Source organism: Trachemys scripta, chromosome 5 (assembly GCF_013100865.1).
Source record: "Trachemys scripta elegans isolate TJP31775 chromosome 5, CAS_Tse_1.0, whole genome shotgun sequence".
Taxonomy (NCBI): Eukaryota; Metazoa; Chordata; order Testudines; family Emydidae; genus Trachemys; species Trachemys scripta.
The window spans coordinates 110,618,765-110,645,006 of NC_048302.1; the positions used below are offsets into that span (position 1 = coordinate 110,618,765).

A 26,242-nucleotide genomic window follows, 5' to 3' on the forward strand; every position below is an offset into this window, starting at 1 on the left:
TTGTCTCAATTATTGGGCCTGCTGTCAGTTCCTGTTTTGGCTGCTGTGCCAATTCCAACTGCTTCTTCAGTTCTAGAGAGTTCTGTCACCATGACAGCCCAGGTTCACCTCTCTATGCCACTGCAGGTATCAGAGCCAAGTGTGAAATGCAGAAGTTCTAAGCGGAGACATGCTTCCCCAACTCCAGAGATCCTTTTCCTCATCACCTGTCAGGAAGAAAAGGATAGAAGGTGGGAGGGACCGTTTCACAGATCCTCCTATGCTGCCTCCTCCTAAGAGCCCTTTAGGGTCTCCATGAGGAGCCAATTCCCCATATCCGGCAGCAGATCTGTTGTCCCGGGTTCACTGTCTCAGATCCAGACTTTCACCAAGAGTGAGAGAGAGACTAGTGGTGTCATTCAAGCCATGGTTTGGACCTCTCACACGCAGCATGTTCCCGAACCCCAGTTGCTGTCCTGGGAGCCATCACAGTTGAATACTTCAAGTATCCTCTCTATGGATGAACTTTCATCTGCTAAGGTCCCAACATGCCAGAGACCCTCAGTTTCAGCTCTTCAGGTTCTGCTGATGCTACAGGCAGTGAAGCCTGAAATTTCCCCCAGGGGAGAGTACGAAGAAGTTGCTCCGCTTTTTGAACAGGAGCGGACAGACGCTAATTATGAACCAGCCCTATCACCCAACAAATATGGGAGGTAACTTCAACCTCCTCTCTATCCAAGGATGCCATGAGTTCCATGATCAGATGGACCTCATAGTCTCCACCTTGAATCTACCTGTAGTGACTGTGGAAGAGCCTTCTCAATCAGTATTCAGTATCCTCAGTGCAATAACTGTGAGTAGGATATTCCTACCCATCTTGGATGGACTGCTACAGTTGGGTAAATACGTGTGGTTCCGTACTGCATCCTGTCCACCTTTCTCCAGAACAGTGAATAAACTGTTTCAGACAATCTTTGAAGTTTTTTCTTATTTTCACACTCCTCTTGTGTGCAATTCCTTGGTGGTAGCTGTTGCCAGGAAAAGGGCAAGATCTGGGCAGACAGAGTGAGCACCAGCAGATAAAGAGGGCAAAATAAGATGAACTTGGGGAGAAAAGTGTTCTTTTTCTTGTCCCTCGCTAGTAGGGTGGTGAATTACCAAGCGGTCATGGCCCATTATCAGTTCAGTCTATGGGGAAAAAATGACGTTATTTTTATAAGACTTGCTAGACAGAAGAAAGTTGGCTAGTGCCATTTTAGTAGATGGTCAAAAGGTAGCTAAGCATTCCCTGAGGGCCTCCTTTGACACTTTGTGTTAGCATATACTATGATAGTTAGGAGGCACGTATGGCTCCATTCCTCATCCTTAATTGTGGACACTAGCTTTATGTTAGAGGATCTCCCCTTTGAAGGGGAGGGACTATTTAACGAAAAGACAGATGAGTTGTTGGGGGAAAAACTGAAGATTGACTGCTCGTTCTTTGTGTTTAATTCCATCTGTAAGGAGGCCCTCTTCTACCTACTAGTATTAGAGGCAGTCCTACGTGCAGTCTGAGTCAGTATGGCATTTTAAACCCAGGTCTAAACCTAAACAACCTGCTTCATCATCAGCATCCTCTTTGTGAGGCAACAAGATGAGCTGGAATCAAGAACTGGTCAGTCAGGACTGATGCATGCTTTTATTTGGAAACAGGCTAGCCTACGTCATCAGCACATAGAGGCAGATTACCTATGATCAATGGGTCCTAGAGATCGTTGAAAGGAGCTGTGCTATACAACTTGAAAGATTACTTTCCCCTAGTTTCCCCTACCCTTCCCTCTTCAGGGACCATTCTCATGAAGCGATTCAGAAGTGGAAAAATTGCTTCTGATACAACCAGTCGGGGCAGTGCCTGAATACTTGTAGGGTCAGGATTTTTACTCCTATTTTCTTGTGCAATGGGGTGTGTTGCTCAGCATATATTAGACTTACAGGACTTATTCAAGCATATTCAGAAGATTGGGTTCCATACGTTGACTCTAGCCACCATAATCCCTTCTCTGTTCAGGTTGAGCAAGAATGGGACTAGCTGTGCAGTGTGTAACCCTCATCTGCCTGATGTGTACACTGCTCAGAGAGGAAGCAGAGCGCGGAAGGAGAAAGACCTTTGGGTTAGGCCCCATGTGCCAGGCTCTCTTAACTGAAACAATCCCAAATTGGAGCTGTGCTGTAAGGCATCAAGCGCTGCTCTCCTGTCCTCCTGTTACCCAGTCCCCATGGGGACTCGGACCTAGCACTGCGACCAAGAAACTGGAAGCACAGCTAAGGTCAGGTTCTGCAACACCTTGGTGATCAGAAGGTTGCCTTCTCTCATGCTAGGCCCTCCTCCCTGAAGTGCTGATGTAGCAGGGCATAGCAATGTTGTGTCTCCTTAACAAGCTGCTGCCGTTTATTGAGACATTGGGTGTGAGGCAGGGGTAGATCTCTCTTCTGCAGCGATGCTGCACTTTTTGGTTGCACCCCAGCCCTAACCCAGACAGGCTGGGTGGCCCACTGAGATGAGTCAGGGTGGAGTTGGTTTGGGCAGGAAGCATCACCTGTCTGGGTTGTGGGGGGAGAAATGCAACCCGTGTAGTCTCTGAGGACCCTAGTTTGAGAACTGCTAATCTAAAGAACATGTATTTTCATATATCGATTTACCAAAATCATCACAAGTACCTTCCATTTGTGGTGGCTGGACACCATTTCAGTCCAAGGTGCTCCCACTCTGCCTCTCCACAGTTCCCAGTGTTTTTACGATGTTTGTCTCTGTGGTAGTGACTCACCTGAAGAATCAGGGTATTTTTGTGTACCTCTGTGTAGACTGGCTACTGAAGGCTGGTGTGCTGTTAAGCCATAGTGTGTCTACAACCAATCTCTACAGATCTTTGGGCGGATGAGGAGGAGCCAAAGTCAATCTTGTGTGTCCTGCACAAAGGATTCCCTTCATTGGCACTGTATTGGACTCAGTTGAGGGGAGAGCTTTCCTGCCAGAAGATTTTTCAAAAGGAGCCATTACCTATTAAAGATTCAGTGATGTCCCACTCAGAGAGTAAAATTCTTTGAGTCTCATGGCAGCCCTACCTACATGACTTTGCCTGTCTGCAAAATAGATATACCAGTTCTACAGGCCAAGCGGGGACAGTCTTCATTTGATCACCATGCCTCAGAATATCATAGCTGCTCTAGACTGGTGGTTAGTCAGAATGAATGTACTCAGTGAGGTACTATTCAATCCCCATTCCCATCCTGGACAGTGACTTCAGACACATCATTCATGGTCCCTAAAGGATCAGTTGGTTCAGGCTATGTTTTCCAACTGGGGTCAACCAGATGTGGATCTGTTCACAAGTCCAACAAGAAGTGTTGCCTCTTCTGTCCTAGAGAAGGCAGGGACAGTCAGTTTGAGTCAGATGCCTTCCTTCTGGGTTGGGGGAAGGAGCTGATGTGTACACTTTAGTGCGGAAGAGACACCAGGCCAGAGCAAGGATGAGTCTCATTGTCCGGGCTTGGCCACACCAGCATCTCCTGCAACTGTCTGGTGGTCTCCAGATATGTTGTCACAGCAGGAGGGCAGAAGCTTTCATCTGGACCCACATCTCTGCCTGACAGTGTGGGTGACCAGACTTGGCTTTGTCTGCTCTTGAAGAGGTCATGTACCTCATCTATGCAAGACATACTTGTTCACTCTAGAAAGTAGTCCACTAGGAACTTACCAGCTGAAGTGGTCCTGCTTTCAGGCATGGATGAAGAGAAGTTCTTATTGCCTGTATCGGCTTCCATTCCTAGTGTTCTGAACTATTTATTTCACTTGAAGAATCAGGGATTATCTAACTGATCATTAAGTGTTTACTTGGCAGCCAGTTGTGTATTACATGCTTGTAGATGGTAGACTTGTTTGTTCATGGTTCAGTTAAGAGAGCCCATGCCTGCCTTGGGACCTTAACTTAGTTTTGGCTATGTTGATGAAATCACCCTTCAAACCCCTGTCCGAGTGTGTGCTTTTTCTCTCAGAATGGCCTTCATTATTGCTGTCAGCAGACAGGAGAATGAGTTAAGTGCACATATGGCTCATTTCCCATTCACAAGCACAGTGTAGTTCTAAGAGCCGGTCCCAGATTCTTTCTTGAGGTGGTGTCTGAGATCGCGCCGCCCCTCCCCCCCCCCCCAAACTGCACTCTAATAAAGGGGAATCTTTCATAAATTGGATCCCAGAAAGGCTCTTGCCTCAGTTCTGTCCACTTAAGTTTTTGTTAGCATAAGATAAACAGTTGAATTGATTAAAAATGACTTGGGTTATATGGTTCCCCTCTCCCCGCCCCTCCCCCCAGACTGTTCTACAATGAATTAAACTCTGTGTTGCTGAATGTTACACGCTAGCAAAAGTTCCTGTACTTGCTGTGATTCATACACATTCGATGAGAGGCTACTTCCTTTTCCTGTCTTTAGCCATCAGAGTTGCAACGTGGATTTCAGTGCATACCTTCACTAAACACTAGGCTCTGGCAAGGTGGTGCTCCAGTATCTAGGACTCTGTTTCTACTTTCAGGTGAGTTTTTAGAACAGCTTATTAGTGTTCCATAAGTGGGAATATGCAGAACCACTCAAAGAAGAAATGTAGATTACTCTTCAAGAGGGCTCTGTCTATTCCTACTTCCCACCTGCCTTCCCCTGTGGGAGAGTATTGCTTGTTCTGTGTCTCTGGATTTGCAGTGGAAGAAACTGATGGGATAAGGGTACTCTGTCCTCTTTGTAGCCTGGCCCTCAGAACATAAGTGAGAGGGTGAGGCCATAGAAGTGCTCAAGCTGCCTCTGCCAGAAGAAGGTGCAGGGCACCGCACCGTAGGCGGGATGTGCAGAGCCATTTCTAAGAACAGGTAAGTAACCCTCATTTTGTAATGATGATGTTGGCATTAACAAACCCCTGTACGAGTGCAGATGGGGAAATGAGACTCAAGTTGTTTTTTGTAACAACCTTAAATTTGTAATCATGATTTTTATTTCTTGTGTCCAGTGACAGCTGCAGACTTCATCTTTGCTCATGGTGAAGTGACTACTAAAGAGCTGGGAATGTACAAAGATACTTCTCAATTAGCTTTTATTATGAAACACAATGCTAGAAAAAAGCAACTTACACACAGTTCTTTTCTATCATAGATACAAATTAATATACAGATCACTCTTGAAATAGGTGTCATAAGAAAGTTACAGCAGAACTCTCTCTTCAGTTGCCATTTTTGTGTGAAAGATGCCATAATTCCATGCTTAGCAGTAGCTTTTGTATACAAAACAACTATTAAAAGGGCAAACATATTGGCTCTTTGCTAGCTTGAGGGCCTGATTCTTTCACAAACTAAATAATACAATTAAGTCAATGCAGTCAGGACAGCATAAGGAGAAACGCAAGTCCAAAATGTTCACTAGTCTCTGTCACGGGGTCACCGGGCCAATGCTCTGGAACTACTCCATACAAAGCCAGTCAGGATTGTGGTATATTATGCTGCCACTCTGAGCATATTATCACCAGGGCAAGAAGCTTACACAGCTTTGACCGTCCTGGGTCTGACCTCGGAGCATTCAACATCCCCCTCCTCCCCTTTGCTTCCTGCAGTGCATCCGCCTGGGCGGGGCTCCTGGTGAAGCCAGAGGGCCCTGCACCCCAACTCCTGCAGTCAGCTGTGACTCTCAGCCAGCATGTAGAACAGAAGGTTTATTAGTCGACAGGAACACAGCATAGAACAGAGTTTGCTATCTCAGAAGTCAGTGACTTTCTGGAAGCCTGGGCCACATGGCCTGGATTATTCTTCCAGTCCCCCAAGCAGACTGCCTCTGCCACACGTGTTGCTCCTCCTTGTCTTTATCCTGCTTCCTGGGGAAAAGGTGTCATCTGGTCACAGCCCCCTCCTGGGTGGCAGGTTATGAAGGGCACTGCCATAGCATAGGTGCAGACTGCTGGGCAGCCTCACCTGCTCCGAGGGCCTCAGCAACAGTCTCACACAATTCCTGCTACTGAAATATTGGTGCAGTACACAGGGAAACTGGTACTCACAGTATTGGTATATGACAGTGATGGGGGTTATGGAGTGCACATGGGGCATGATTCTCTAGTAGTACCCCATCCTCCTAGTAAGGGTCTGCACCTGTTCCTTAATGGGGGAAGCAGGCCGATCTCTGATCACCTCCAGCTTGACCGCCTCTGGCTTTAGGCAGCTGCTCCCCAGCTTGTGGCCCAGGTATACCTCTACCATCCCCACCTTGCACATCCTAGCTTTTATAGTCAGTCCTGCATCCTGGAGCTGGTCCAGCACTTGTTTAACTTGGGACACGTCTGGCTAAAAACAAATATTAATATACATCAGGGCAAAATTCTCCATCTCCTTGAGTAACTGGTACACCATGCGCTGGAAGGTTGCAGATGCCCCCTTTAGGCCAAAAAGTAGGTCCAAAAACTCATATAGCCGCAGCCAGGTGATAAAAGCAGATTTCAGGTTGGCAGCTGGATCCAAAGTCACTTGCCAGTAGCCCTGGGTGAGATTCCCTAGTAGTGAGATAACAAGCTCCTCCTGTGTATCTAGGAGCTCATCAGGCCTAGGCATGGGGTTTGCATCGAACTTGGTGATGGCATTAAGTTGTTCTTCGAGTGATTGCTCATGTGTATTCCACTATAGGTGTGCATGCTCGCCCCGAGCACCGGTGCCGGAAGTTTTTCCCTTAGCAGTACTCGTACTGGGGGAGCACCGCTGCAACTCCTGGAGTGGCACCTGTATATCATGCCACACGGGGCTGCGTGCTCCCCCCACCCTCAGTTCCTTCTTGCTGCCAGTGAAGGTAGTTGGAACTTCTGCTCCAGCCTTGGCTGCAGCGCTTATAACCTTAGTGGTATCCCATTCGTGAGTGAACAGTTTCTCTAGTTCTTAGCCTGGCTCAGGGCATGCCCTGTGGCCCAGGCTTCAAGTCGTGTGAGTCCTGTTGCAATTCTATTCCCAGAAGCGATCCATGCTCCCAGTGTCTTCGCTGTCTAGGCGAGGCTCACGTTAGTGAGTGTTGTAAGATCTGCTTACGTTTGGACGAAGCGAGAACATGAGATCCGACTCTGTAAGACCCTTCTTACAGAGTCGGCACTAGCCCTGGCACCGACGCGTCGACCTGCCGCCGGGCACTGTGTCTTTGGTGCGCAGTAAGGCACCATCTACCAGTCGGCACCACTCCCCGGCTAAGAAGCAAGGGAAGACTCAGCGGCGTCGAAATAAGGAAAGGGGTGAGTCCAGACCCGAGTTGGGTAGCCCACTATCCCTGTCGGGAACTAGACCTCCGACTCGGGCTGAGTGGAGCGCGAGCCTCTCCTGAAGTGAGGATGCCTTTGACACCAGAAGCAGCCCAGGCCATGCGCGACATCCTAGCCCTACCGGTGCCGGGAGCGCCACCTCATTCGGATCCCTGGTCCTGAGGGAAGCCGCCCTTGGGCACACATCAGCCCTCCCCAGAGGCATCGGAGACCGAGGTGCCTTCCCAGGTTGAAGGCCCTGCCTGAAGCCCGTGACACACTTCCACCCTGGCCCTGCCTTGAAGCCGGATCTTCTGGGAGTGAGTCTAACTCCTCCAGTTGCAGGGACCGTAGCCGCTGGGATAAGAGGTTACGCCATTCCTCTTCTAACCAGAGTGAGAGGAACAGGTCGCGACGCTGACAGCACCAGCACTCTTACTCCAGCGCCCACCACGATAGACGCCGCACTCGGAGTGCATCCCAGGCGTCCCCCGTACCGCGGCGTTGTAGCCATGGTCACCGACAGGAGTCGAGGGACAGCACCTCGGAGCTTTACCTCTCATCATCATGGTCGAAATCTCAGGGCAGGAGATGTCATGGCTGGGACTGTTCCAGCCAATCGTATGGCACCATGTGCTAGTCGATGATCTCAGCGTCGGCGCCCAGCCGCCCCTCTCTGGGCTGCTCCGCACCACAGGAGCAAGCGGCTCTGCCGGCCCCCCCCCATCTCTGTGGCAGGGGGTGCCTTGTCAAGGACAATGGTGCCAGTGGGCACCGTGGCCCCAGGCACCCGCACCGTCGAGACCCCACTCCGTGGCCGGGCTCTCTCAGGCTCACTCGCCGTCTACGCCTCGGCACCATGACCAGACTGCAGGCACCGAACCACCGGGTCCGGAGTTCGACCCAACGGTGCCGTTGGACATTGAAGGCACGGTGCCAGCTGCCTCCTTGGCGCCGGACGAGTCCATTGTGGTGCCCCCTCCCATCTCTCAGGAGGACTTTAAGGCTCACCAGGAGCTGCTTAGAAGGGTGGCGTCGAACCTCCAGCTCCAGGCCGAGGAGATGCAGGAGCCCTCGGACCCTTATTCAATGTCCTGACCTCTTCGGCACCAGGCCGTGTGGTCCTTCCTCTGCACCAAGGGGTGGCCAGTATTTCCACTGGCCTTTGGCAGACCCCGGCCTCCCTGGGGCCCATTTCTAAGAAGGCCGAGAGGAAGTATTTTGTGCCCACAAAGGGGTACGAATACCCTTACACCTACCCGGCCCTGAACTCTCTGCTGGTAGAGTCCATTCACCTCCGTGAGAGACATGGCCAGCCCGCGCCCACCCCCAAGGACAAAGACGCTAGGAGACTTGACACCTTTGGAAAAAAGGTTTATTCCTCAGCAAGTTTCCAGCTCAGAGTAGCTAACCACCAGGCGCTACTGAGCCACTATGATTTTAATCTGTGGGGGTCCCTCCCAAAGTTTGAACCTCTCCTTCAGGACAAGGACAAGAAGGAGTTCCGGGCCTTGGTCGACAAGGGGTCGGCGGTGGCCAAAGCAGCTCTCCAGGTGGCTTCCGATGCAGTGGACACAAACGCTCGTTCGATGGCTTTGGCCATCTCCATGCGAAGGACGGTATGGCTCTCGGTGTTGGGGCTGTCCGTGGAGTCCCAGTCCATCATGCAGGACCTGCCGGTCGACGGGAGGGCCCTGTTCGCGGACCAGACGGACATGCGTCTGCATGGGATGAAGGATTCCCTGCAGACACTATGCCTGTATGTCGTTCCCCAGCCCTCCCCCCCTCCCCCCCCCCCCCCCCCCCCCCCCCAAGGACAAGCTCAGGCCTCAAACCTCAGCTCCCCCGGCTCGGGGCAGATACGAGTTCCCGTCTAAAAGACAGAGGGAGCAGAGGCGTAGATCCCATCACCAATCCCGTTCGGCCCCACGTCCTGGCCCCTCGAAGGGCAAGAGGCCAGGGAAGAGGTGTTTTTTGTCTCGTTCCGGGGGGTCACAGGGCCTGTTGCCAGGGAACCCCCCATTAATAGTTGAATTTTGCCAACCATTTATCTGCCTTCTGGCCACAATGGTACCTATAATCTTGGACTGATGGGTCCTCAGCACCATCTCCCAGGGGTACAGGTTGCAGTTCGTTTCGCCCCCTCCCTGCCATCCTCCATCCCAGGAGCCGGCTGGGGACCCGGAGCATGCCCTCCTTCTAGGCTGGGAGGTAGCGTGCCTCCTCTCCCTGGGAGCTGTGGAGACGGTACCTCAGGAATTCCAGGCCAAGGGATTTTATTCCAGATATTTCCTCATCTTGAAGGAGAAGGGTAGGCTCCGGCCCATCTTCAATCTGCGGAATCTCAACCAGTTCCTGGTTCGTTGCAAATTCCACATGGTGTCCCTGTCCTCTGTTGTTCCATCCCTAGACCCGGGAGATTGGTTCACAGCTCTGGACTTCCAGGATGCATATCTTCACGTCCATATTTTCGAGGGTTATAGGCGCTTCCTCCGTTTCCTGGTGGATCAGGACCAGAAGGTGAAGTCAGACGGGGCATGGGTTATCCTCATAGCCCCGGACTGGGCCTGTCAACAGTGGGACGGAACCTTACTGCAACTCTTAGTGGCCGCCCCGTACAGGGTGCAGCTCCTCCCGGACCTAGTCTCCCAGGAGGAAGGTCATCTCTTCCACCCCAACGTGACTGCGCTTCACTTGACAGCAGCTGCTCCGTGGTTGGAGGAGGAGGAAGGGAGATGTTCTGAGGGTGAGAGACAGGTCCTGCTGGAGAGTAGGAAATCCTCCACACGTCGAACCTACCTAGCCCAATGGTATTGGTTCTCCAAGTGGGTGAGGGATAGGGGCTCCTCTCCCTCTTCCGCATCTATCCAGCTTGTCCTCGATTACCTCCTGTCCCTTAGGACCCAAGGGCTGGTGCCCTCCTCGATCAGGGTGCACCTGGTGCCCATTTCGGCTTTCCACCTCCTGGTGCAGGGTCACTTGGTGTTTTCACATCACATGACCTCCTGGTTTCTAAAAGGATTAGATGGGGCATTCCCTTACGCCAGACCCCCGGTCCCGCCCTGGGACCTGAAGCTAGTGCTCTCCAGCCTTACAGGGCTGCCTTTCGAGCCTTTAGCCACATGTTCATGGTCCTACTTATAGAAAGTGGCGTTCTTAGTGGCTATCACCTCAGCCGGCTGGGTCTTGGAGCCCTGACCTCTGAACTACTGTATACGATCTTCCATAAGGACAAGGTTCAGCTGTGCCCTCACCCCACCTTTTTGCCGAAGGTAGTCTTGGCTTTTCACATGGATCAGGATATTTTCCTCCCGGTCCTCTGCTCTAAGCCCCATTCCTCCAATGAGGAACGCCGCCTGCACATGGTAGATGTCAGCAGGGCGATGGCCTTCAACCTAGACAGAACCAGAACCCTCTGTCAGAGTTGTCTGGCAAGAAGGAACTGAGGGTGGGGGGAGCGTGCACTCCCCTTTATGGTGCGATACAGACACCACTCCAGGGATCGCAGCGATGCTCCCCTAGTAGGGGTACTGCTAAGGGAAAAACTTCCGGCACCAGTGCACAGGGCGAGCATGCACACCTATAGTGGAATACACCTGAGACACATCTCGAAGAACGCCAGTTACGGAACAGGTAACTGTCCTTTTCTGGTAGTCCACCCAAAACCAGATTGACCCATCCTTAATAAAATATGGAGCTATCCTATCTCCTAGAACTGGAAAGGACCCCGAAAGCTCATGGAATCCAGTACCCTGCCTTCACTAGCAGGTCCAAGTACTGATTTTGTCCCAGATCCCTAAGTGGCCCCCTCAAGGACTGAACTCACAACCCTGGGGTTAGCAGGCCAATGCTCAAACCACTGAGCTATCCCTCCCCTCTCATTCTTGGGACTCAACACCATGGGAGAGGCCCAAGGCCTGGAGGACCCCTAAACCCAGCACGTCCTTGACCTCTCAGTCCTGGGTTGTTTTGCCCATGACCCAGAACGGGGAGCATCTTATAGGAAGGTGAGCTCCTGCCTCCTCCCAGGCCAGCTGTTGGTAGGAATGCAGCACCCATCTGATTTCTGCCTGCTGGGTAGGGGTTAACCGGTCAGCAAGGGGAATTGATACCAGTGAAAGGCCAGCCCGTCCCCGATCCACCAGGGGATCATCTCCCTACTCCTTCCACTGGCCAGTACCAAATTCTCCCTGTCAAAGTAAGGCGTCATCATGTTGAGATGGTATACCTGGTGGCTGTGAGCCCTGTTAGACAATTCCATCACATCATGTACCTTATTCTGCTGCTTTATACTTTGAAGGGCCCATCCCAGGCAGTTTGTTCTTTATAATGGGACTGAGAACCATCACCTGGTCTCCAATGGCATAGGAGTGGCTATGCACTGAGCGGTGACCTTCTGCTTCCCTTGGGTACTGGCTAGATTCTCCCTGCCTAACCCCATGAAGTCAGCAAGCTTTTCCTGGAAAGTCAGTACATACTCCACCACTGTTTCTACATTGGGGGAGGCCTTCCCCTCTCATTTGTCCCTCTTCAAGTCCAGGGGTTCCCTCGCTCTCCCATAGAGCAACTCAAAAGGCGAGAACCCTATAGATTCCTGGGGCACTGCCTGGTACATAAACAGCAGGTAGGGTAAATACTTGTTCCAAACCTGCAGGTGCTGGCTCATAAAGATCTTCATCATCTTTAGAGGCCCATTGAATCTCTCCACCAGCCCACCCTTCTCCCACAAGTACCAGAGCAGGGTTGATATGAAACGGGAGCCGTGGTCTGTAAGGACCTACTTAGGGGAACCCCACTCTGCTGAAAATGGTCTATGTCTGCCTCAGGATAGCAAGTAGCAAAAATGTACCACCACCAGAATGTATTTTTTCCTCCATCCAAATTGCCTTGCTGAGAGGTCCCACTGTGTCCATGGCCACCTTCTGAAAAAGCTCCTTTATGATGGGCAGGGGCCTCAAAGGTGCGTTCCCGTTGTCTTCCCCACCCTCTGGTAGGGGTCACAGGAGCTGCAGTACTGCTGGACAGCATGAAAGACTCTAGGCCACTAAAAGTTCTGTAGCAGCCTCTGCCTGGTGCGCTGGATTTCCTGGTGTCCCGAGAGAAGGACATAATGGACCAGATACAGTAGCCTGGGGTGGTACTTCTGGGGGCCCTACAAGCCGCCTCCTGATCCCCCACCATTCCACTTCCCCTGGGGCAGCCCGTTCCCGGTACAGGAATCCCTTCTCCCAGCAGAATCATTCCCAGCAGCCTTCCCCCAGCAGCTTGCTGCAGTTAACAAGTTCCCTCAGCTTCTTTAAGGAGGGATCCTGCCACCTTGACCTAGAATTCAGCGGCTGGGAACGGGATGAGGACCAGCTCTCTCTCACTGGCTGGGTGCGAGGCCGCAGCCCCACCAAGTCCTGTCTCTGGTGGCTCCCTGCCATAGTAGGGCCTTGTGCTGCCTGTGTGATACCCATCCCGGTATCAGCGCAGAGTGCCCCTCGCTGGCTCTGGCTATGGATAATGACTAGGGCCTTCTGGGGGCTGCCTGACCAATCCACCAGGTCACCCCCCCCATCAGCACCTCAGTTGGCGACTGCTGGTGCACCCCCCCATATCTCTGGAGCCCTCCTTAGCCCCCCATTTCAGGTACCTCAAATGGGGACCCACCCACACCCATCAGTGTCAGATAGGTGTTGGGCACCACCTGGTCTGGGGCCACCCCCTTGGGTCAGGCCTGTATCACCTGAGTGTCTATGTCCCAGTACCCAGTGACCTGCTTCTCATCCACCTCCAGGGGAATGAGGCACTTGCTCCTCAGGGGCCATCCTGCACCAACCCTGTAAACTGAATCCAGAGCATCAAGGCTCCCTGAGGAGCTGGCTTGGGCGACTCCTCGCTCTTGCGCCATTGCTAAATTGCCAGGCCCTCCTCCAGCTGGGCTCCCACCCAGTTAACCCTTGGAGGGCTTGGTTTGCTCTTCCTGTCCCTGAGCTTTTGGCACCTGGTCGATCTGTGGCTTTTCTGCCCACATTAATTACACCTCACATCTCATTGGTCTCCGTTGGTCAGCTTTGATATTGGCTGTGCCTCTCAGGAGGGATTTATCCAAGTCCCCCTTCTGGGGAGCCCCTGGGTGATTCCCCTTCTGTACTGATGTGGGCCTGTCACCCTGGGATTCCAGTCCGTATCCCACCCGGCTGTCTACAAACTCATCAACCAGCAACCCTGTGTGTTGCAGGTCCTTCGACAGCCTCAGGTCAGGGGGAACTGAGTTCATACAGTTGCTCCAGCCCCACCAGTTCAATCACGTCCTCCTTGGTCTGGGCCCAGGCCCCATTCACCCACTTGCGGGTGTATTCCCCCATCAGGGTGACCAGTTCCAGATAGGTCATCCCCTGGGTCTTCTGCATACTCCAGAACCTTTTTCTGTATGCCTTGGGGATCGGCTCAAACTTGCACAGCAGGGCTTGTTTGAACAGTTCATAGTCCCCTGCTTACCTCCCGTCCCTCTGGCTGAACATCCCTATGGCCTTGGGACCCAGGGGGTGAGATGCCAAAGCCTGTCTGCAGGGTCAACCTGGTCCACATTGCAGGCCTTCTCAAAGGCAGTGAGGAAGGCATCTATAGCATCCCCTTCCTTAAACTGAGGCAGCACTTTTATATCAGAGTCCCCTGTGAGCTTAGCCACCCTGGGCCCATCCCCACTCACCCCAGTAGGGGGGGGGGTCTCTCTGTTTCTCAGCTCCACCATCACCAGTTCATGCTGCCTCTATCTCTGACAGTCCTGTTCCTTCTCACAATCCTGCCATTCCTTCTCATAGTCCTCCAGCTCTTTCCGTTTCAGTTCCATTTCCAACTCTAACCGTCTCAGCTCCACTGACGGGGAACCTACCCCTGCTGGTTGGGTAGGTGGGTGCTGGGATCACCTGACTGCTTTCAGCCCCTCCCACGGCCCCAGTTGGGTCGGTGGCTGGGGTGACCCCTGAGGTTGCCTGGCTGCTCCCAGCCTCTCTCATGGCCCCAGCTAGGTCAGGAACCAGCTCCTTAGAGCGATCATTCTCCAATTAAGCAATTAGCTGTGCCTTGGTGAATCTTCGAATTCGCAGCCCTCTTCCCTCGGCACAGCTCTACCATGTTCTTCTTAAGGAGATGGTTATAAGCCATCCTTTCGCTGTTCCCAAGTTGCCAGGGACTCACAGGCCAATGCTCTCTCAGCTCCCCACAGTCCCTGGGAGAACCCCTTCAGTGCAACAGCCCTTCTTGGGAGGCCATTCTCTCTCAGGACTAAGCCATAGGCTTCTCCACCCCTGGAACTGCACCTATCTGAGCCGCCTGCACGCCTGTCTCTCGCTAATCCCGCTTTGTTTTACTGCTCCCCAGTCACTTACTGCAGGATGCTTTGTCCACAGGGTGCAGCTCATCCCACCGCTCCCACCAATTGTCACAGAGTCATGGGGCCAGTGCTCTGGAACTACTCCATACAAAGCCAGTCAGAATTGGGGTGTAGCATGCCGCCTCTCTCTGAGCATATTGTCACCAGGGCAAGAAGCTTACACAGCATCGACCTTCTGGGTCTGACCTCGGAGCATTCAGCATCCCCTTCCTCCCATGTGCTTCCTGCAGTGGGTCTGCTCGGATGGGGCTCCTGGGGAAGCCAAAGGACCCTGCACCCCAACTCCTGCAGTCAGCAGTGACTCTCAGCCAGCATGTAGAACAGAAGGTTTATTAGTTGACAGGAACACAGCATAGAACAGAGCCTGCTATCACAGAAATCAGTGACTTTAAGCCAAGTCCATCTTGGAGAGTCCTGAGCCAGACGGTCTGGACTCCTCCTCTTCCAGTCCCTGAAGCAGGTGGCCTAGCTTCTATCAATCTGACCTCCAACACACCCATTGCTCCTCCTCCTCCTCTTTGTCCTGCTTCCCGGGTAAAAGATGTCACCTGGTCACAGTCCCTCCTAGGTCTCAGGTTACGAAGAGCACTGCCATAGCGTAGGTGCAGACTGCTGGGCAGCCTCACCTGCCCTGAGGGCCGCAGCAAAAATCACACACCTAGTTCCTACCACCGAAATATTGGTGCAGTACACAGGGAAACTGAGGCACACATAGTATTAGTATATGACAGTAAGACTCACATGTAACATAACAAGATGAATAAAACCCCACTTTGTCACAGTCTCTTGACTGAAGTAATTTCACTGGACAGAGTTTCGGAACCATCCACGTAGAATGCATACAGGTTGGTGTCAGCTGAAAGTGTGTAGGCAGAGTTCCTCCTTGAGGTGTTTTACCCAAGCTGTTGAGGCCATGCCCGGATGAGACGGAGGGGTGAAGCTATGTCTACAATTAACATTTTGGGGGGAAATCTCCCACCCTAACAGCAGCTCTGAAAGTACCAGTGCTGGGAGGCTTAGTGGGTATAGGCTGCCAGTGTCTACTGCCATTTTTACCCTCAGAGCTATGAACAAGCTGGAGAATGGCTCTGCTCCATACGTAATGTTTCATAGTATACAGAGGCAAAAGCCAGCATGCACACAATCTCTTATATAGGCAAAAAACCAAGGCCTGGAAAGTGCCTCAGAATATCTACAAAGGCAATGTCTAAAATACTACTATGCTTTTTCATCTTCACTGTTAGGGGATGTGAACAATACTCCAAACAATTCCCTTATGTACGATTGGATGCAATGTTTTTTTAAACCAAAGCATTTCTCTGACAAGGAGTTGCTGTCTCATTGTGTGCCTTTATTCCAGTATAAAGTTTTATCTATTACGAACAAGTGAAGCAATGTAAATCCACACAGAGAGAACATTTTTGGGATAAGCATGGACGTATACTGCTAGAGCAAATTCTGCATTTGAAATATCGATGGTATGGACTCCGGTACTATGCACAGCTTCTATTAAAGGTTTCACTTCAGAAAATGGCATATGAATAGGAAATCCAGAAACCTGAGGGATTTAATGAAAAAAATAATTAGCGATAGTGAGAAATGACAGTTTCTCTCTCATTCGTTGAGGTACTGAATCAGACTATAAAGAGCTTTACACCAGGTAGGGAAAGTAAAAAAAGCTACAGCAATTATGGCTACTACCTGTAATTTCACGGTGGATGCAAGTTCAGCTTTTCTTTTAAGAGCACGTATTACTGGACTGAGACGAGATTATTACATGCTGAATAACCTGCCTCCTTCACATTAAAATTAATGCCCCCTTTCCAACTTCAAACTATGTTTAAGCAATGCACAGCTTCCTCAGTGGATGTTTAATTCCGGTCAGCCCTTTGGCCCTACCCCAAGACAGGCCCACTGCCTCTCTACTGTGACCACCCGTCTGCACCTGCTGTCTTCTAGAGCACCAATCAGTCAGTGGTGATGGCTTGTCCCTGAGCCCTAGTACTTGTCTGCTGCTGTCCTGCACTCCAGCTACAGCATCCCCAAGCTGTACAACAACTGCAGAGTCAATTTCTAATTAAATATGCCATCTCAATAGCTGCCAACTGAATATGGTACAATATGATTGATAGCAATAAAAGCAATAGTGCATATTTGCAACAAACAGAGCCCCGCACTAACAGGAACCCTGAACCAACATTGGTTGGGGTCACAAACCTTTCAAATGAAATAATTTGTCAACTGGTTATCATTCATCTGAATTTACAATGATGTGGGGGCCAGATGATTTCTCCCCCCACACACACACACAGTTGCTAGAGTAGAGTGCACGTGGGTATGGTGATTCTGAGCTGAGAGGGTGGGAATGCTGTCTCTGCAGCATTTGTACCCACTTGCTGGTACTGTACAGAAGTTCCTTTGTCAGAGCTCTCAGAGGTTGGAGCTTGGAGGGGTGTGTGCTGGGGTAGAGTTGTTGACAGTGCTGCAGTCAGCCATCTTGTATGTTCAGCCACTGCCACTTGAAAACCAAACATCACATACCTTAAAATAATTTTTAGGACCCTGAGAGGCAAGACCATGCAGCTGCATGCTTGCAGTTCTGCTATCAAAATGGAGGACGTTTGGACAGCTGACGTTAGGTTTAGATGCCTCTGACATTTTATTATTGTTATGATAAGAAATGCTTTGCTAATAAGAAGAATGAATTGTTATTGGCTGTTGCTAGGAAAATTGTTAGCCTATTAGGGGCTATTATGAGTTATGTGCTTTGTTTAAAAAATTATAAAAAGTTTAGTGAGAAACTGCTTTGGAGCCGTCTGAGGAAGCTCTTCTTTGGGCAAGGATCTGACACTTAAAATTCCCAATCAGCTAAACAAAACAAAGGGCCCCCAAAAGCCTGGCTAAAAATCACTCAAAACCATTTCAAACTTTAATAAATATACATTTTCCAGAGCAGTGGAAAGAATCTCAACGTAGGCAATTCTGTTCTCCTAGAGCTGAAGTTCATTAGGGCTGGTTAGGTTGGTTGGTTTTTTTTTGCTGCCTTCTAAAGCATTTACTATTGGCTGGTCTTGTACCAAAGGCCTAGCACCATACGACAATTCTTTGGATAGTAGGAGACTGTTAATTAAACATCAGTGATTTGATTTACTAATGTAATATTGGACTGTGAGGAACATCTACTAGTTTCATTACACAAGCTCTACATGGGCATTCATTATAGTACCCTGTAATCTCCCAGCTGTTTTTGCAGTTCTGCCTGATGGTCATCTTCTACAGCTTTTCCTTGGAACTGTTCCAGGAGAGGCAGGAAATGACGAAGCGTGGAGGTACAGTATCTGTTCCAACGAGTTAGATGCCTTGGCCTCCACTCCATGATCTTCTCTTTCAGTATCTTTTCAATCCTGCAGTAAAATATAGCTACTTGTTATAATTGCCTTACTGGTTGACTGTTCAAGGTGTGATTCTGGCTTCACAATTTTGGATGACTCGCTCAGAAAACAGAACTCAACCTTATTTTTCTAGACACGCTACCCAGGTTGCAGAAAGTACTGGGGATCTTAAGGTAGTAAGTTCTCCACTGTTCCCAAGGCAGTTCAAAGATAAACACAACAGCAGTAATGCCACAGTGTTCTGGTTTACAAGAAACCCTCCAAAAATCACATGCTGGAGGACTGATTTTTAAGATCTCCATGTGGCACTTGAACTTTTAATTCTTATTCTTACAATACATAGATACAGCGAAGGGAGAGACCACTCCTGGCTAAAGGGATCAAAAAGCCACTATGAGCATGCTTAATGGAGTGCCTGAGAAGTAGTTACACTTTTCCAATTGCAGCTCCTTACAATCTAGATTGGATGAGAAAGGTCTTTGGTGGTGAATCAGACTGGAGAGCTGCTGCTGCTGCTCACAGTGTTTAATGGAGTTACATAGATATTTATAGAGGTAAAGTTACCTGCCCTGCAGTTCTAATGCAGCAGCCTTGTCTATACGCTGGTAAATTAATTCTTCAGGCTAATAAAAAAAAAAAGAATTGATTAAAACATCACTTGGAATATAAGACTTCTTATTATCAAAGATGAAAACACAGGACCATATTTTCCTCTCATGTGGGTTCACACCAGTTATTCCTGATTAACAAGGGTGTGAATGAGATCAAAATTAGGCCCATAATGTTTCCCCATGTACTACATGAGGTCAGAAAAATGAATTACTGAAAAACAATATTTGGAAGTTAGAATTTTGTACTCAAAGTTATTCTGTCCCTTCTGACAGTAGGTTTCAACCACGGATGTTTGTATGCTTGATTAGGTAAAGAGTGCAAGCTTGGGGTCAGACATTAAATGAACCTGGCCTGTTCACATTTTAAAGACAAATTTGACATTTTCCTTAGATTTCAGAGGCTATATTATTTGGATTTCACTTGCGACTAAGCTAACAGAGGAATGTCACAAATCATATTTGGCTTCAGACCGTATGTGGGTGTTTTCAGGACAAGAGAGATTCATCCATTTGGAATGAAACCAGATCAATTATCAAATACTGTCACTTGATATATTGTCCTGTAGACTCCTGAGGGAATTCTGCACCAAAATATAAAATATTGTGCACAGAATTTTTAAAAATTCTGCATTTTTCATTTGTCAATATACAAATGTGGAGGCTTCAGCATGGCAGTAGGGAGCACAGGCCACTGGCTGCACAGAGGCGGGAGAGCACCAGCCACCCTCCCCTGGACATGGACTCAGCAGTGAGGCTGCACCCGACCCTGACATGGTGCAAGGGCCAGGCCTGCCCCAGAAACACGCTGGGGTCCTTCTCCTCCGGGCCAGTTGCACCAACATAGCAAGTGAGAGAGACAAAGTCTCACAGGCATGCCCAGCCCTGGTCCCCACTCAGGTGTGGGGTGAGAAGGTTCAGTGTGTGGCAATTTGGGTGTGGGGAAGATCTGGATGCACAGGCTTGTTGGGTGGGGGGGTTTCAGGTGCAGGGGGAATGGGACTCTTTAGGGGGCTCAACAGGGGGGAGGATCTGAGTGGGGAGGGAGTCATTGGGGGGGGTCTGGATACTGGGGGAGTGGTGGGGTGGGGTTCTGGGTGCAGCTGGTTGGGGCTCAGTGGGGTGGTCAAGTGCAGGGGAGCTCATTATGGTGGAGGTTCAAGTGTGCGGGGCTCGTTGGTGATGGTCTGGGTGCCAGATGCAGGGGGTCCAGATGCAGGGGGTGAGGCTTGGCAGAGTGGGTGCAGGCGGCTCGGTGACGGAGTTGTGGGCTCACCAGGGTGTCTGGGTATGGGGGGGGTCCAGCTGAATGGGAGTTGGACTCCCCATACAGTAACCTCTCCCCACCATGGCTGAGGAGCAATGGGGGAAGCAAGCTGGGTGTATGTGTGGAGGTTTCTGGGGGTGGGTCTGATTCTGCTCTGACCCTGGCTGTTCCTTGCACAGGAAGATGAAGTCTCATCCTCCTCTGCCCCAATCCAGCTGGGACTAGCAGCTAAGCCTGCACAGGGTAAGAGCCACGGGCCAGAGCGTCCCAGCCCACAGTGATTTACTTCTATGGCAGCTGCTCCAGGTGCCCAAAACTATGCATTCACATTGCTGGGGAGGGGCATGTGACTGCTCTTGCAGTTTCCCTTTGCTTCCCTGTCAGAAATCATTTTTGTGCAAGGAAGCAAAGAAATCTGCGGGGAACATGAATTCTATGTGCGCAAAATGGCCCAGAATTCACCCAGGAGTAAGCCTGTTAGGACCTAATCATTAAAGAGGTGTGGTTGGACTGCTGTACTAACCTAATAATAATAATAATGATAACAAATAGTTTACCCTTAAAGTGCAAGATAAAGACTTACACTCTAAATGAGAGAAAAACTGCATATAGTGAATGAAGATTTCATGTCACACCTTCCATCCCTTAAAATATTCTAGTAATTGTTTTAAACTACAAAATGAATCTTAAGTTGGTACAATAATACCTGAACACTGGAGAGACCAGGGTATGGTAAGCTTTGTGAAAAGAAAGATTTCCATAATTTGGGTTTGCTGATGTCAAAATTTATCCTTACTGGGGAATCATATTGTTGAATATTAAACCAGATCTAAAAGAGAAGAACTTCGTTAATAGCAACAGCCATACATGTATCACATCTTTTCAATGCAAAGGTAAGACATAGGTCATCACTATATTCCAGAGCTACAGTAGGAGTTACCCATATAAATTCACATGAAACAAGAGTCTTCCTGTGTATTCAATCTCATCTCAATAACAGACCTCAAAGTGGCAATTCTTCAACAAAAAAACTTCAAAAAAACTCTCCAACATGAAGCTGCAGAACTGGAATTAATTTGCAAACTAGATACCAACAGATTAGGCCTGAATAAAGACTGGGAGTGGTTGGGTCATTACAAAACCTAAACTTAATTTCCTCATGTCATAACTATAAAGGGAAGGGTAACAGCTGTCCTGTGTACAGTACTATAAAATCCCTCCTGGCCAGAGACTCCAAAATCCTTTTCCCTGTAAAGGGTTAAGAAGCTCAGGTAACCTGGCTGGCATCTGACCTAAAGGACCAATAAGGGGACAAGATACTTTCAAATCTTGGGGGGGAGGGGAAGGCTTTTGTTTGTGTTCTTTGTTTGGGAGTGTGTTCGCTCTCGGGACTGAGAGGGACCAGACATCAATCCAGGTTCTCCACATCTTTCTAAACAAGTCTCTCCTATTTCAAACTTGTAAGTAAATAGCCAGGCAAGGCGTGTTAGTTTTCCTTTGTTTTCTCAACTTGTAAATGTACCTTTTACTAGAGTGTTTATCTTTGTTTGCTGTACTTTGAACCTGAGACTAGAGGGGAGTCCTCTGAGCTCTTTAAGTTTGATTACCCTGTAAGGTTAATTTCCATACTGATTTTACAGAGATGATTTTTACCTTTTTCTTTAATTAAAAGCCTTCTTTTTAAGAACCTGATTGATTTTTCCTTGTTTTAAGATCCAAGGGGTTTGGATCTTGATTCACCAGGAGTTGGTGGGAGGAAGGAGGGGAATGGTTAATTTCTCCTTGTTTTAGATCCAAGGGGGTTGGATCTGTATTCACCAGGGAATTGGTGAAGGTTTTTCAAGGCTTCCCAGGGAATCCATTGGAAATGGTGGCAGCAGACCAGGGCTAAGCTGGTAGTTAAGCTTTGAAGTTTTCATGCAGGCCCCTACATTTGTACCCTAAAATTCAAAGTGGGGATACAGCCTTGACACCTCAATACTAATTTCTCCCTACTGTTACTCACACTTTCTTGCCAACTGTCTGTAATGGGTCACTCTCTTACCACTTCAAAAGTTATTTTTCCTCCCTTGGTATCCTGCTGTTAATTGATTTCTCATTAGACTAACTTAACACTTGGTAAAGCACCCCATATCCTTTCATTATTTACACCTGCTCCTGTATCTTTTACTTCATGCATCTGATGAAGTGGGTTCTAGCCCACGAAAGCTTATGCCCAAATACATTTGTTAGTCTCTAAGGTGCCACCAGGACTCCTCATTTTTTATTAGTATTCTATTGTTTAACAGTGTGATTACATTTTTTAATTAAATCCCGATTAATTTTTTTGAGTTAATCGCGTGAATTAACTGCGATTAATCAACAGCCCTAATTCTGTGTCATCTGCCAATTTTGCCACCTCACTGTTCATATTGTAAAAAAATCAATATCTATATTAAACATTATTCCTATATGGAACCATGGGGCCCCACTGTTAACTTTTTGCAATGGTGAAAATTGACTAATTCTACTCTTTGTCAATGTCTCAGCCAATTTCCAATTTACCACAATACTTACCTTTCACCTCACGACTAATCTTCTCAAAAACCTCTCAGAATGGACTTTGTCAAAAGCTTTCTGAAAGTCCTCCAAATAAATTGTTATTCTGTTCTCTGTTATTCATTATTTTGTTAACATGTTTGAAAATTTAGTAGTTTACGAGTCACAATTTTGCTTTGCAGAGCATGCTGATTTGCCTCTATCATATGCTGCTCTTCCTGCTGTTTGTCACAAAGTTAAGCAAATAAATTAAGCGAGAGTAGGTAAATTAAATCCTACAGTGCACAGTTTTTAGTTGGTTGGGTTTTTTTGCTTGTGTATGTTAGTAAATTATAAAACACTTATATAAATATATCTGTTTAAACTATAGTAAAAATCTGCTTTATACAACAGTTAAAGCAGAACTTTTTAAGTTGCTGGAAACGTAATCCAAGAATGGCATAAATCACTATTTGATAACACGACCCACTAATATAAAGTGTATTGGCACTGATACAGGAACTCCTGATCCACTACGAAACAAGAGGTTAAGGGAGAGGATGACAAAGATAAGCACATTTTCTGTGTGTGCGAGAGGGTGAGAGAGAGAGAGAAGATGGAAACACTTACATTATCAAAGCTAATCAAACAGCCCACACTTTGCAATGGACAGAAAGTATCAAACTGTCCATAACAACGTCCACTACTGGGATTCCAAATCACATACTGATTTTGCTCCCAAGTTAATACATATGCAGTTGGCCCCTAGGAAGAAAAAGATGGAAAAACATTTTTTAAAAGTTCTGCTAAGATAATATGTATTGTATTTTATTTGAAAAGGCAGTACCCACTTTATTATCGAAGCCACAGACAAATTGCACAATTGAACTATTTTTCTCTAGCTGGTTGGAGTAGTTTTCTTCAAACAGCCAACTCATCCAATTCAATCACCATAACCAATGTTCAAGTAACTAAGCCCCTAAAGTGGTGTGTAGTTTTCCTTTGGCTTAAATCAGGATTGCACAAATAACCTTTCCACCCCAGCACTTTAAAAACTAAAATAAAGAAGACACTTTCCTCTACATTTTCAAGTAAATGTAGCGCTGATTAAAGTTGTCATATTGAGAGCATAACAAACTGAAGTTCTCTATTTACCCACAGAACAATCATCGTGTAAGGGATTGGACTCACCCCTGTGGCGCCTCCTGCCGGTCGTCTCAGGAATTAGCTCTCTCAGCCTTGGAGCGCCCTCTGCAGGCCGGTGATCCGCCTTGCTACTTCTGGCCCCCGTTTCCCTCCCGGACCCGGTGCCCTGTTGTCTGGGGTGCTGCCCCTGGCAGTAACCCCTCATAGCTCTGGGTCTCCCCCTCCCAGGGGAACCCCTCACCCACTATCCCCACCTTACCTCAGTGTAAGGCTACTGCCAGTCACCAACTAGCCCCGTTCCCTGGGGCAGACTGCAGTGTAAGCCACTCCTCATCGGCAAGGTTGGGTTTGGACCTGCTGCCTTGTCCTACCCCTGGGCTGCCCTCTGCAACCCCCAGTACCTATTTGCCTTTTGCTAGGCCGCAGCCTGGGGCTTTCCAGGCTGGAGCTCCCCAGCTCCTCTGCCTTTCCCCAACCTTGCTCCACTCAGGTACCCTGTCTCTAGCTCCCTGCAGCCAGGCCCATCTCCCTCTGCAAACAGAGAGAGACTTCCTCTGGGCCTCTGGCTCACAGCCTTTTATAAGGACCAGCTGAGCCTGATTGGGGCATAGCCCAGCTGTGGCTACTTCCCCAATCAGCCTAGCTTTTCTCTGCCACAGCCCTTTCCCTGGCTGTTTTAAGCCCTTCAGGGCAGGAGCGGGGTAACCACCCCGTTACACATGGCATACTTTTCCACACTGCCCAGTCGGTGGGCCTGATCCTTGCGCTGGATGTCTGAGACTGAGAAACTAGTTAAGTCTCCATATTCACTCAAATTCCTAGCCTCCTTGCTGAGACTGTCAGCAAGAGTTTTATTAGTTCCCTATTAACTGGTCTGAGACTGTCAACTGATGCCATAGAAGGTACTGATCAGCCTTCAGAGGAGTAATGTTTTTTGGTAACTACCAATTTGGGCCTGATTTGAACGAGTCTTACACAAATACACAAAGAAGTGCAGAGTTGAGGCTCAAACAAAGCTTTGTAGCATGTGTACTCCAGCATATAAAGTCACCAACATTTAGGGGAACACTACAATACCCTGGGCACAACACGGTAAATTATCAGGGAAGTTTTGGTATTAATTTTAACGGAGAGTCTCTCCTCATAGTCCCTTTTACAGAGACAGTTTCAGGTCAGGATCAGTAAGCATCTTTTTATAAGTTATTTGAAAAAAATGTTTCTCCAATATGTAAAAAGTAGGTCTGTATGAAAGACTAATTAGCAAGGCAGCTGTGCTGCATATTGCATGATACACATTTGGCAGCCCCATAGCTTCCCAGAGCCCTGCTGGAATTGCATTCCACCAGAGCTAAAGGGACTTCTCTGCAATAACTTTACAGCCCCACCAAGCACTACTGGGTGGCCTCTTTACCTTGTCTTTTACTACTCCCTGTTTCTGCTGGATCCCAGCAGAAGTGCTGGGGAAGTGCGGACAGCATCAACAAGACAAAGAGCAAGGCAAGGCAGGACGAGGGCACTGGCCTTATCAATACCAGGCATCCCTCTGCTTTGCCACAAACCCCCATTCCCTGGCATGCACTCACATCAATGGACAGCTGCCCCGGATACCCCTCTCATTTACCTCTCCAACACCCACCTCTCTCTCTCACACACAGCTGTCTTAAATATCTCTTTTGCTTATCCCAACAATCCCTCATACACAATCCCTCTTTTGCTTATCCCAACAATCCCTAGTTGCCCCACCTTCCCCATGACCCATTAACCCTACCTGGACTTTCTGCATTTCTGCCCTTTCCCTGGTAACATGGGCTTAATGTCCTGTTGGGGCTGTCATCATCAAGTTTTGACAAGATTAATTGGATTTTGAGTACTAGGATCTCTTCCTAATACTGCTGTACTTGAGAACAAACTAAAGGAATGAAATTCTAGGAATGGATTTCCCCAAACTCAGTTTTGTAGCTCTGCTTATGTTGAGGACCCATTTGTCTGAGGGTAGAATGCCTGTAATCTTCCTTCAGGGAGGCCCTCTAGGGCAGTTATAGACAGTTTGGCCATTGGTCTTGAAACCTGGTAGTAGTGCTGGTTGCTTAGAAATCCGAGCACTTCAGTGGGACAAACATGACCCATGCTGCTGAAGGAATTTAACTGCTTTAGAATTAGAAGCCCTGACTCTCCAGTGCCTTTTACCTGGTGGAGTTATTTACACCTGTGCAAAGTGACTTCCAAGAGGATTTACAGGTAGACAACAATGGTGAATAAGGACAATGGAGAATAGTTCCCACTACTCACACACAGAAGCATAGATCCAGGAGTGGGGATCTATTAGATTTATACTGAACTAATGGAGAAATAAGATCGGAGAATGCCTGATACCAGAACAGGGTTCCAGTGGCACCAATTTTTAAACCCACACCATCATTACTTTAAAATCATGTCTGCAAGAGAAAATTCAATCCATTTTTTGGAACATAATAACTTTTTACTTGTTTATGCTCTATTTACGTAAGCATTTGGATATTACATTCACATTCAAATCAAACAAAACCTACTATCTTACCTCAGGAATAGCATTTCCAATTATCAGCCAGGCTTTTTTTCCCATAGCAAGAAAGTAATTACACAAAAGCACAGCATGCTCCTCCTCATCACCAGCCAGAAGATCAAGAAATTGCT

General features: G+C 48.5%; 1 protein-coding gene across 4 annotated transcripts in view; it reads right to left on the reverse strand.

Annotated features, from left to right (window-relative positions):
* Window positions 1-15,299: 15,299 nt before the first annotated feature.
* The window catches only part of CC2D2A (coiled-coil and C2 domain containing 2A), a 118,255-nt gene continuing 107,312 nt past the window's right edge, over window positions 15,300-26,242 (reverse strand). For all 4 annotated transcript variants that reach the window (XM_034771707.1, XM_034771710.1, XM_034771706.1 and 1 more), the window contains 6 exons: window positions 26,127-26,240; window positions 23,054-23,188; window positions 20,613-20,735; window positions 18,596-18,654; window positions 17,866-18,043; window positions 15,300-16,197 (listed from right to left, as the gene is read on the reverse strand). In XM_034771707.1, coding sequence (XP_034627598.1) covers window positions 16,009-16,197; window positions 17,866-18,043; window positions 18,596-18,654; window positions 20,613-20,735; window positions 23,054-23,188; window positions 26,127-26,240 — 798 coding nt within the window. In that variant the 3' untranslated portion in view covers window positions 15,300-16,008. The remainder of the gene's footprint in view (window positions 16,198-17,865; window positions 18,044-18,595; window positions 18,655-20,612; window positions 20,736-23,053; window positions 23,189-26,126; window positions 26,241-26,242) is intronic.